At 38.3% G+C, this 13,111-nt stretch overlaps 1 protein-coding gene across 7 annotated transcripts in view; it reads left to right on the plus strand.

Annotated features, from left to right (window-relative positions):
• TCF4 (transcription factor 4) overlaps positions 1-13,111 on the plus strand; it is a 346,179-nt gene that overhangs the window by 101,750 nt on the left and 231,318 nt on the right. For all 7 annotated transcript variants that reach the window (XM_040632487.1, XM_040632484.1, XM_040632490.1 and 4 more), the window contains exon 4: positions 11,070-11,131. In XM_040632487.1, coding sequence (XP_040488421.1) covers positions 11,070-11,131 — 62 coding nt within the window. The remainder of the gene's footprint in view (positions 1-11,069; positions 11,132-13,111) is intronic.

Below are 13,111 nucleotides of genomic sequence, written 5' to 3' on the forward strand. Positions count from 1 at the left end.
GGCGCCCCTAGAGAGTATGTGCTTTTTAAAGTGTCAGTTTACTTCCCACTTTTAAAAACTTTTAGATCTGTTTCCCACTTTTTTTTTTTTTTGCCAGCCTATGAAAACCACGCTAGATTTTTTTTCTGTCTGTCGTAAGTGTCCTTGTCTATCCATTTGATCATAATTGGAAAACGCCACCCCTATGGCGGATCTCCTTTCTACACAGTGGTTTATGTAATGTGCTGGAAAGAGGCAGCGAACGAGTAGCCATTCAGGGCAGCATCCACTCCAGAATGAATGATTTAACTTGGTTTTAGACATGGGATCGGTTCACAAGTAGGGTGCTCGATCTTGGCTTCATTTTGGCTCAGTTCCTTCAAAGCTAGTGTAGTCTGTCTTCATTTATTCTAGTCTCTGGCTTCTCCAGCCCCACCTCAGTCACAAGGCTACCACTAATAATTATATCCACTGAGCTGTTGCTAGAACATAAAGAAACACTTGAGGAATATTTCTTACCTATTTAGGTAGAACAGACATTTTAGTCAAGCTTTACATTTATTGCCCTAGATTTCTGTGATCAGACCAGTGGATCCGTAAGGCTTCCTAGGAAACTGTTATGGGTTATCACTGGCACAAGGGTGGGGAGAGTGGGTACTGAGGGAATTTTCACTTCTTTCTTTATACACTTTGGTATTTTAATTTTTTCGATAAGCACATAATTAAAAGTTGGTTGTAATGGTCTTACGGTAGCTCCCTATAGATTGCTGATTAGTTGCACAAGGGAAAGTGGTAATTGTACCAGTGATGAATTCCCACAATACCTTGACCAGATGATGAAATGAGCATAACAAACCAAGGGGGCACACCACGCTGCCATCGCATGGCTCTGTGTGTGATATCCCTGGAAAGCCGCAAGGCCACTTTTGTACTATTCCGTTCACCTGAATAGAATCACGAGAAAGCATCAGATAAACCCAGACTGAGAAACACTTATGATCTGATACTCAAGCGTACACTACAACTTTGATAATGTGGCCTGTACTCGTCGAGAATGCCAAAGTCACACAAAGAAAGACTGAGGAACCATTTCAGATTAAAATAGATGAAAGAGAGCTGATGGTTAAATGTGGTGACTAATCCTGGATTTTATCTGTTGGTTGTTTGGTTTTTGTTCTTGGTTAAGTGCGTTTATTATGCTCGAGATCAGTTGTCATTCATGGAATGACTTGCAGGGTGAAAAGTGACAAACTGAAATATGGAATATGGATTAGATAAAAGTGTTATATCAATGGTCAGTTCCCTGGTTTTGATAACTGTTACTGCTTATGTTCTTACGAAATGCACACGGGAAGTACGAAGGTGATAAAAGGACCTGAGTGATGTAACCTACTTGCCGATGGTTCAGCAAATGACAGAGTTTTAAGTGCATTGTAATGAAAACCATTTTGAAAAATAAAAAAGTAGAGAGGTATAGGAAAAATTTGAAAATATGTTTTGCTTTGACTTCAACCCTTGGCTTTTTTCTTGATTAGGGGGCCAGCTAGGACCAGGATATCTGGTTCTTGTTTGTTTGTTTGTTTGTTTGTTTGAAGTTCCTGGAGGATTTTGGTGGTCAGCCACATTTGGGAATTATAACCCTCCATTATATGTTATCCTTTCAGAAAGAGTTGCCAGAATCACTTTGAGAGTGATCAGGTGTCACTCCGTAAGGAGCAGAGACTCCCTCAAAATTGGAGTTAAAGGGTGAAAGTTGATTTTGTGTAGTTTGGGGATGTGAACATGGTGTAATGTTGAGTTCTCTGTGGGTTTCAGCCTGGTCAGAGCAGTCTTCAGTTGACCAGATGCCTTACTGTTCTTTAAATGCCACAAAAATTAAATGTCCTTCTTCAAATCCTGTTCTCTCACAATTCTGATTATCAAAGTTGTACTGTATGCTTGGGTATTAGACTGTAAATTTAGGCAAAATGCATCCTGTTGAGCCCATTAAGTAAAATAAAGAGATTTTCCCCCTGATCCAAGCTATTACAATTTCACATTTGCAAAGTATTTCAAATTCATTTTTAATGGACTGCTTCCCTTCAAATACATGTGGAGATAGATTTATAAAACTGTAAACAGTTTATGCATTTTTACAGATTTCCATCGTATGTGTTTGATACTGATTTACCTCTTTTTAATTGCAACAGAGATAAAGAATTAGTAGTTTAAAACAGTAGGAACTACATGTTCTGCTGTGATCAAGGAATTAGATAATCTGGCTTGTTTGCTTAAGGGGTCTGTATCTTGAGACATTTATAGGGCAGTATTAAAGCTCTGAGCCTTCTTATTATGCCAATACCCAGAAGATTGCTTTAATGAGAAGTAAAGGGCCTTTTTCCAATTACAAGGGAATAACTGTATTAAGTTCCTGTGTTATGTCAACCTGCTTTGATTTGATTACTGCGAAAGAAATGGATTTATCTGTCAGTGTTACTTAATTAAGCCTTCTCATTGATGTTTTGCAGAGTAATATAGTGTGGTTTGCACATTTGAGCCTAAATACAAAGAAAATTGGCCTAAAACTAAGGCATGACCCCTGAAGATAACATGGAAGATTGATTGCTTGTCATAGCCAGGTCAGAGGCTGCAGTGTTAAATACAGGTAGAAGACTGGGATGTTGAAAGGATAAAATGAAAATCAGTTTATGGAAGTGATTATTGTAAGCAAGAGGGACTGTGCTAGAAAACTGGATTTTAGGGAAGATTTTTGAGTATTTAAGGCTATTTGGCTTCACCAGTATCAGCGAAGCATCTGTAAATAGGAGGTGGGATGAGATGAGACTGGGAGAAACAGGGGAAGTAGACTTGGTTGCAGTATGAAAGGAAATAGAAGAAGGAAAAAGCACAAGGAACGGATGCCATTTGGGAGAAGTGGACCATTGTGATGATGCAGAGCGATTACAGCCTACAAATATTTCAATTAAGCCAGCAGCTTTTCCCAGAGCCTTACGAATGGCACCCTAGGGAGAAAAGAGGTATTGGGGGAAAAAACAGAAGAAAGGATAAAACTCTTGTATGTTTTATCTTGGCTTCCCCCCCCCCCCCGCATTGAAATACATTCAATAAATCATTTATCAAGTAGGCATTTTAAAAAATCAATTTGCGTATCTTAAGTCATTATAGTATTACGGACTTTGCCACATAATAATTACATGTATCATTTGAAAAATGCATGCATAATTACATGTACGTAAGAGTTACATAGTCTATTAGGAAATGAAGCACATTTTAACACTTATGTTTTTGTTGTTTAATGTCTTCTAAAGTGTCTTTTATTTCCCACACTTTGTGATGTGTATTTATAAATACATCTTTAAAGGTACCAAGCACCTAGTTAAAAACTTTCCCAAATATGTTCACTTTTCATTTAGATACTTTGAGGCTGCTCTCTGTGCTATTGGAGTTAGATGGTATGTTGGTTTTATTTTTGAAGTCTTCAGATATGGCAGCTTATTTCTGATAGTTATTCTGAACTGATTTGAAATAAGTTGAGAACATTATTTTATTAAGATTGATTTTTATTAAGTGCTTTCAGGATTGGTTATATTTCAAAAAGTCAAAGGAGGCAAATACAATTCATATTGTGTTCTTGCCTCAAGTTATTCATGGCTCTCTGCTTTCTGGGCTCTTGCTTAGAATGATGAGTTCTTGGGGGCGCCTGGGTGGCATAGTTCATTAAGTGTCCGACTCTTGGTTTCAGCTTAAGTCATGATCTCAGGGTCATGAGATCAAGCCCTGTGTAGAACTCTGCGTGGAGTCTGCTTATGACTCTCTCTCCTCCTCCTGCCATTCCCCCATGTGCGCTCACTTTCTCTCTCTCTCTCTCCCTAAAAACAAATAAATCTAAAAAAAAAAAAAAAAAAGAATGATGAGATCTTGGGAGGATTAACTTCTCTTTAAGAGGAAGTGTTTGGTTAGTTTCAAACATTTGAAATGGAAGGTTGCTAAATAAGAGTGTTTCATGTTAAGAGTATTCAAGTTAGAATATTATCCAGAGTTGATGATCTTTGATACTTCCAAATGATGTGGATTGATCTAAAGATTTCAGGGTTACTTTTTCCTCAATTTCGTACTATAACCGTTTACTTAGCTTGAGTTCTCAAGAAGGTTTCTGAGTTTCAGAATGACAAACACCAGCACATTTATAATGTAATAGTAATGCATTTTATTTTGTTACTTTCATATGATCTGACTTTCATGTTATATGAAAATGTGTTTCCCGTTTCATAGCACCGCAAAATGGCATTAACTCCATATTTTTAATATCTGAGATTATTTAGTTTTTCATTTTTGAAAAAGTTTGAACTTGAGGAAAATAATATTCTCTAAAGAATGTTCTACAGGACAAATTAAGTTGGAAGTTAGTAAAGTCTAAAATATTGGAATAATTCCTCTCTGAACAAATTTTCCTACTCTACTTTCCACCCAGTATTTCCATGTTTTACCTTTCTTTGTGCATTTCACCTTCTTACACAAATATATATTTATATAGTGAACTATAAAATCATCTTGTACTTGACTTTTTGAGTTTCAGATTTATTTGGTAAGGAAACTCATTAGTGCTCAGAGAGCCAGCACTGATGGCAATGATCTGAAAATGGAATGCCCCGGTCTCTGTTCCTTATATCTGAAGTATCTTCAAATTTGTGTGAGACACGTCACCATAACCCTCATCTTTTGCTCAGTCAGATTTGGAAAGTGCTGGAAGTTTCTTGTTAGTGCTTTGATCACTCATTATGAAGCATATCTTGTTTCTTACGGATGAAGAAAGAAGTGATCGTGGTTGTATGGACATTGTCCACCAATATTTGAAGCTTTTCAACTCTTTCTTCATCTGTACTCGTACTCAAATTTGACTTCAAATTACTCTACTTAGAGCTCTTATTATACTGGGTGCTAATGAAAATGTGCACATCCTTAACACGCTCTTTGCTGATGAAATATTTTGAACTCTAAATTCATCTGGCACTGACGGAGAGCATATGCCATCTCAGTTTGTGTGGAGGGCTCAGCCAAGGGTTCTTCCTGGACTAGGAAATTAGTAGGAGCCACAGATGTACCCAGTCTGTGAGTCTCCATGATGGTGTGGAGGATATTTAATGGTATCTGATGTTGCAGAGTGAAGGATTTGAGACAGTGTAGACCTCAACATGTTTCGGGGTGATTCTCTTTCCAGGAAGAACTTAGCCTCGATCTCCCAATGCATTCTGAGTGTGTAGAAGCTTTTGTCAGGAAATCAATCTATTTCTACAGGAGTAGGAATTTATAGCCTTTTAAAGCAGATCAAATAAAACACTTTCATTATTTTTTGACTTCATGAAACTCTAGGGCCTTGGGTGCTTGGCATGATCTGGGCTCTAAGTATGGAAAAGACCAGTACACAACTCTAATTATCCCAAATCAAGAGAGTTAGGTAACTCACACTTGTTTATTTCTTCTTTTTTTAAAATTTTTTTTTGTAAATTTTATTTATTTACTTATTTTATTTAAATTCAATTTAGTTAACACTGTTTATTTCCAATCAGGGCTAAACTTATGTAACATTTAGTCTGTGCTCTTAGCTTGGGCCTCAGGTCAGCATGCATAACTTTTGAGAGCATTTCATTTGTATAGAACACAAACGTATGTTGCAATGGTGAGAGGTAAAGGGGATATTCTGAAGGTAAATCAAGTCACTAAACAAATCTAATATGTACTGAATTCTCTCTGTGATTTTGCCCTAGAGGTTCATGGAAAAGGTGGAATTTGTTTACTCTAAACTTATTGGCTGTTTCTAAAATACAGGAGAATATTTGAAAGTCTCTGACCTGTTTAGCAGAACTAGGAGTCATAAAAATGTGAGACTCAGATTTCTTTGAATAAATCACGATTTTATAGATTTACGTGGTTTGTTTATCTTAGATTTTGAAGGGTACTAATAAGTTATGCTCTGATGGGCAGGTGTTGGTTACTGAGACTATGCTATGGACCAGGTACTTCCCTAAGTGTTTAACAAATATAAACTAACTTATTTACTTTAACAATAACTCCTTGAGGTTGGAAATCCTATTATCCCTGTTATCTTCTATTAGATACCTACTTTGGATGGGTCCTGGGTTTTCGCTTCTGTTTTCCTTGACCTAAGAGGCCATTAAATTTTCTAGGTTGGCAGATGTCCTTAGGGCAAAAATGTCTTCTCTTCTTTCAATTTGATTTTGGCTCGATAATTCCTTATTATCTCTTCAGCTTATTAGTATTTTATTTTATTATTTTATTTTTTAATACTATTTTTTATTATATTATGTTAGTCACCATACAGTACATCTCTAGTTTTTGATGTAAAGTTCCATGAGTCATTACTTGCGTATAACACACAGTGCACCATGCAATACGTGCCCTCCTTATTAGTATTTTAAAGAATATTTTAAAAAATTTACTCATCATTTTTAGTTTTTTTGTGGGAGAGTTGTCCAAATATAGTAGCCTTCCCAATTTCCAAGGGTGCAACTCAAACCCACTTATTTTATAGTTGACAAAAGTGAGTTCAGCGAGGGCAGTGACTGGCTCAGACCATAGAGCTGGGTAATGCAGAGTGCTGGTGAAATCCAAGTCTCCATCCCAACTCCCAGGGCTTTGTTTTCTGACATTTGTCCAGTCTATCTGATAGATTCGATCTCGCACATAAACAAAGTGGAGATTTGAGTAATCAAATCATAAGTTTAATGAATGTGGGTGGGGAATCATAGAAATTAAAAATTACTACTGTGTGTCTTTTCTCAAAATAGAGTGTTTGGTCCTAGTTCTGCCCAAATTTTGCTTTTGTGTTTTGGTGTGGAAATGTAGAGAGACTTACGCAGAACTACCCTAATAGAATGAAATTTGGTGGATTGTCAGGTTGCCTCCTAAACCAGCCGTCAATCCCATAGAAGTTACTAAGTCTGTCCTCATTTAGGTAGGGTAAAATAAATTAGAAAAGGCTGGAACAATGGAACCCGTTGCTTTTTTCCTTTCCCTTCTGCTGCCCGGATTATTGTGTTTCTGTTATTTATTCCCATCTTGGATGGAGAGTGACAGTAGAACAAGAGAGAGGCAGGAGCTAAATGTTCAGACGGCCTCTATCCCAGGCAGTTTCTCATTTGTTATTAGGTTGCTTTAATGGATTTCCGGAGCTATTTGTGCGCTTTTATCCCATACTCATTGTGAATCTTGTTTCACTCTTTGTTTTGCCCACTCAGTACCTTGTAGAATTTTGACCCCTTTCTAGCAAATATCCAGTCCATCACAGTGTACATTTTGATAAGCTCATCATACCTCTGCTCTACTGTCCCCCTATTTTTATTTTCCAGTCTCTTGATTTCTTCAAATATTTACTTTTATATATTCGTGTTGTATATAATTCTATGACCTTTTGTGGACCCAAGAACGGGCATAAACTCCCAAATACTTTCACTCTGCCTGGGAAGACATTTGAGAAGTAACATTCATGATGGTTATGGAAAGAAATGAAGTTCTTTCTAGGGAAGCATTGACAGTGTTGGAGAAGAGCACTCCCTGGCTTTGGCGTTGTCAGCACCTGTGTTTGCTGGTTGCTTGAGAGAGTTTCCTGTTCCACTGAAGCCTCAGTGTTCTCATATATGAAATGGGGGTACTGTTAGTGCATTGAAGTACCTATGCTTAGTACAGTGTCAGACACCTATGTAAGCTCACTAAACATTAGCTGCTATTAGTTTTTGAGAGATGGAACAGTTCGGGCAGAAGGAATAGCAGGTACAAAACCACAGAGGTATAGAAGTATGTGCAGCGCCTGCGTACACCAGCAGGGAACGAGGAGTGGCCAAGGGTAGTCCGCGTGCAGGTTTACTAAAAGTGAGTCTGGGCAAGATGCAGATGCATCTGGAAACAGATGTGATGGGAATGTGTATTGAGTGCTGCTGAAACTGGCAACCTTGGCGGGAATTTGAAGATCTGGAGTGAGAGAGGCACGTGTTGGAGGTCTGGGGCATGCATCTGTCTTGTGTTCCTGATAAGGCAGGCTGGTGGTTCTCAAACTACTGTGCACATGCAGATGACTTGGGGACCTAATTTAAAGCACAGTTTTCCTGAGCGATCCAGACCCCGTTGGTCCGCAGTGGACCCCAAGATGCTGATTTTGAAGTGAATATACAGGTGATCCACATGTATATTCAGATGCCTTCTGAGATGTACTGAATGAATAGTTGAGGAAATGCTCACTAACTAACTGGCAGGCCTGATGAAGCTCAGTGGGAGGGAAGATGGAAACAAATGACTTAAAAGCAACATGTTTACATTCATCATGAGTTACAAATCTCAGTGCTTTCCCTCTGTGGCCTCTTGCTCTTGGATAAATGAGTACCCAGCTATACAGATATTTTTTCAAAGAAAAAAGTATAATCCGAAATCATACAATTGTCCTATTAGGTTTGGGAGAGCTAGAGACTGGTCCTTATCTGTTAGATCTAGCAGGAGTCCAGGGGATGGAAAAGCCTGTTAAAAAGAGATCAGTAAAAGGGAAGAAGCAGAAAGGATGGTGGATCAGCGTGAGGTCAGGAAATGAGAAAGATGGAAATGAGAAAGGATGGGAAAAGAGCAGTCAGATCTGATTGGTTGGGAATCTATTTGTGAAGGAACCCAGCCAGTATTTAACCTGTTTTGAAAAAGCTAGACTTCCAGCATTTTTAATTAGTGGATTGCTCGCTTTTGAAATTGCCCAGTTGGGAATACTCAAGTTTTGATGTGTTTTATCTGCCCGCTAATTAGCAGGCTGCTTGGTTGACCATCATTTTCCCTTTATTCTGTGGACAGAAGATGTTTATGAAGGTCTCCTGAAACACTCCAGCTCAAGTCTGGGTTAAAAGGCATAAGTCACTGTGTATTTAGTAAGAGTTCATACTAAACTATAAATTAAATTCTAGTACATCTTTTCTCCAACTCGCTTCTTCCTTTTTGCTCTTTAATGTGATTTTTCCCTCAACACTGGGCTTCTCCGTCTAGACACAATTGATACTTGGGGACAGAGCATTTTTTGGTTGTTGTGGGAGGGCATTCTAACATCTGTAGGATGTTTAGCAGCACCCCCTGGCCTCTAGATGCCAGTGGCACTGTCCTCCTCACCCCTCCCCCCACCCCAAACGGTGACAACCAAAAATGTCTCCAGACATTGATTGCCAAATGCTTTCTGGGATCCACAATCACCCCCCATGTGAGAACAATTCCTTTTTCCTCCTTGTCTCTGCCTGCTTTTTGTGTTTAAAATTTTCCTTAAAGATTGAAAAGATAAAATGGGTCCAAACAATATGAAATCTTGTGGAATATAGATTCAGCTCTGTTCCCTTTATCACTTTTTGGCCAAATGTAAGAGGAACAATCTCTCGAATTAATCCAGGCTGTCTGTTTCAGGTAAAAAGGAAGTCAAGACATGCCAGATTTCTGAAAATCCAGTGGTTGAGAGATTTTTGTCATTTATACTTATTGTTGCCGAAAATATTTGATTTTTGGTTAAGGATAAAGAGAACCACAGAGGCTTGCAAAACTCCCAAATCCAGAGGGTTCTAAGTCACTTCTCTGAGTATTTCAGTTCAGCATACCCATAGGCCAGGAGATGAGGTTGTTAAACAGCAGATTTGGGGAAAGCGTTGCACCTTCCCTCCAGACTGATGCACCAGACCAAGCTTTCCTGATATCCCTTAAAGCTCGCAGTCACTGATTTTAGCTGTCCGTGGGGGACTTTATCTTCTGAAGCACCCACAAAAGGAACAGAAATATCTGTTTAAAAAAAAAGAGAAAGAATTAAAGTTTTGTGGTAAAAGTTGTTTTTTGTTGCTGCTATCCCATCTCTTAAGGTATTCGAAAACGCTGTGTGCTCCACTGTACCCAACAACGAATCAATTAATTATGCTATGATTATTTCTTCTGATAATAAAATAGCAGTAATAAAAGGAACGGCAGTAGTGCATTAGGAGAATAAACAGTATCACTGAAATGTTAGGAAACACAATAAATGGGATTATGTCTCCTGAACCGAAGTTTCACACCTCCTCCTCCAGTTCTCTCCTCAGAGGAGGTCTGTGGTGGCCGTCTGTTATCAACCATGATCAAAATAATACAACGGTGAAACTTTTTATACTTATAAAGGACCTTTCATCAACAATCTCAAAGCCATTTCTAAGTATAGAGTGACTGATCTTTAGAACACTTTTATGTTTTATGCAATTGAGATGATAACTTCGCTGTAATACTCTCCAGCCTGAGCATTTTGCCACTTGAAGCCCTGATGGCGTGGTCAGCGTTAGAACTTTGCTGGTCCAGAGTTTAGAAGAATTTCCACTTTCTGGTGGTTCATAAAGGTCTCTTTGCTATCACTTATCAAGATAAAACATTGCTTTAACAACTTTAATTTTCACATCTCAATGCCCAGATTAAGGACTGTAGCCAAGTGGTCAAATCTATTAAAATAATTAAAACACTGAGACAGTGTTGTTTTTACTTAAAACATTAAAAAAAAACAACATTCTTATATCCTTGTAATGTGCTGTTGGAAATAGACTACTGAATCCTCTTTTTGTCTTGTGCATTGTGTTTCGTGTCTGTCGTCTGGTGTAATAAGCCTTGCTAGAGAACAAGAAGTATCCAAGAGCGTTACGGCACAGATGCTGCTAATGTTGGCGTGAATATTTGTCTTAAGTTACCTTTTTAAATATACATTTAAGGTTGTATTAGTGTCGTTTTAAACTTATTTTGTACAAAAGATCTTAATAAAACTTTAAGTGCAGTTTCATGTCTATAAAAGTTGAGGCTATGAAACACTGAAGCATGGAAGTAATTTTTATGTTCATACCTCTGGTTCCTGAGGGTCCAGTTCATTTCTGCTGTGAATTTAAATGAGTTAATTTAAGTAGATGGGTCAGAAGCCACTATCATCGTGGTAGCCCCGTGCCTGATTCTTAATTAAAGGCAACAGGAGATTAATTTGAAACATTAATTTAAAAGTGCATATACAAAAAGGAAGAATTATTGCAAGAAAGCCTAAAGAACTTTTCTCTTGTCCCTAGATGTAGAAGACAGAAGTAGCTCAGGGTCCTGGGGGAATGGAGGACATCCAAGCCCGTCCAGGGTAAGTATATCTAATCTCTTTTCCCACAACCAGACATCCCGCATATGTAAATTGACAAACTGAAGGTGAGTGTCTCTCTCTCACACACACAAATGCACAGACATATATACGCATACTAAGTTTAATGAGGATCAGCTTGAGTTCACAATTTTTTTTTCCATTCTCTTATTGAATGTTGTTACTGAATTTGACACCTGTTCCACTTCTGCTAACCAGAAGAAAAATCCTTCATTAAATATTTGGCCTTACTTTGCCAGTTATTGATCCAGTATTACAGAAAGTTATTTGTTGTAGACGGCACAACTTTGAAAAACAACCTAGTATCCCTGTAATGTACTGGTGTAGACTACAGAATAGCTCTGAAGATGGGGCATGATGTTCTATCTGATCCGTATAATCCACATAATGAATCAGAGTTGATTTCATTTCACAAACATGGTAGTAACTCCTTTGGTCACCAGTTGGGTTCATTCATTTATTTGGTTTCAGATTTTTGCTACTCTTTTTCATGGTTTTCCTTCATGCTTTAGTTGTTAGTTTGGGTGTAATGGGAAGACCATGGAATGGGGTGGGAGTGGGGTGGTGAGGCAATGTGTATTTTTGTGTGTGTATGACCTTGGGCACGTTATTTCACTTCTTTGGTCCTGATTTTTCTAATTTGTAAAATGAAGAAGTAAAGCCAGAAGATCTTTTATGTTCCTTCCCACTTAAAGATATATGATTTTATGTATAATCTGTTTTTAACGGAATCATTTCTAGGCCCCCTAAAATCCATGTCAGCTTTGCTAATATACATCTAAATACCCCAAATTAAAAATAGACTGAGAGCACATAGTCAAACGAACACGTGGCCCTCCCCCAGCCAGCTGTATAAATGAAGCATTCTGTAGGGAGGGATCATTTTACTGTAAGTATTCACATAAATTTGAGGTGGGGTGTTTCTATTTTGGCAGAAAGAGGCAAGGAAGGTAGTCAAGCTATCCCAACGAGGACATCTCAGCAAGCCACTGTTGTCCATTTCCACCTGTCCTTTGACCCTGTGGTTCTCACTGTGGTCTTCATGGTGCAGCAGGGTCTGTAAGCTCACCAGTAGCTTTGTTGAGCCACTGCACCAGCTGTCGGGGTTGATATCCTAATGCAGTGTATGGATGGGTTGAGGAAATCTTTCCTCCTCCTCACGTTACAGGCTGCACTTGCAGAAATAAATCCGTTCCCCTTGACAGCAAGTGTAGGAGATGACAGAATTTCCCCCTATTGTTTAGCTCATTCACGCTTAATGTCTTAGGATTTCTCACTTTCACACACACACTACTTTTAATTGTTCTTCTGAGAACAAGGTCCCTTAGGACCGTCCTTTTATTTCGTTTTCAGTAACTGTCCCGCCAATTTTTTTCAGGGAATATTTTGGTGAATAATTTTGAGTCAATATTTTGTAATTTCTGTCTTCTCAATCCAGGGAGTTTGCATGTGACAGATTTCTGAGGCTGACTTGTACCGACAGCCATGCTAAGTTCTGTCTTCTCTCATCCTAAAGTGGTGATATTATCCACCACCTTGCAGTACTAAGCTGCAGTTTAAATTAGGTAGTGTATATTAAAGTACACTGTCTAAGATGAGGACACTGAATAAAGAAAAATCAGTCTTATACAGTGGCCAGCATAGACTGAGTGCAAAACCCATGCTAGGTATTTAAAAAAAATGACATCTTTGTATACACTGACATATTGACAGCATTAGATTACAGTATCATTCAAGTTAATTTTTCTAAATGAGGAAAAATGATAAAAAACAGGATTATTTGAACCTTAAGGGTTCCAATTGTTCTCTAGTGAAGTGACGTGCATTCTCATTTTTCAGACAGCGTCCGTCTTTTTTTGTGTGGGCAGATTCTGCCCTTTGGCTAACATGCCAACTGATACCTCTGAGTAAATTTGACTTGGTCTTTATGGGCAGTGCAACCAGCTGAGCAGATCGACTCCC

The sequence above is a fragment of the Ursus maritimus genome, unplaced genomic scaffold (genome assembly GCF_017311325.1).
Source record: "Ursus maritimus isolate PB19 unplaced genomic scaffold, ASM1731132v1 scaffold_18, whole genome shotgun sequence".
Lineage (NCBI taxonomy): Eukaryota > Metazoa > Chordata > Mammalia > Carnivora > Ursidae > Ursus > Ursus maritimus.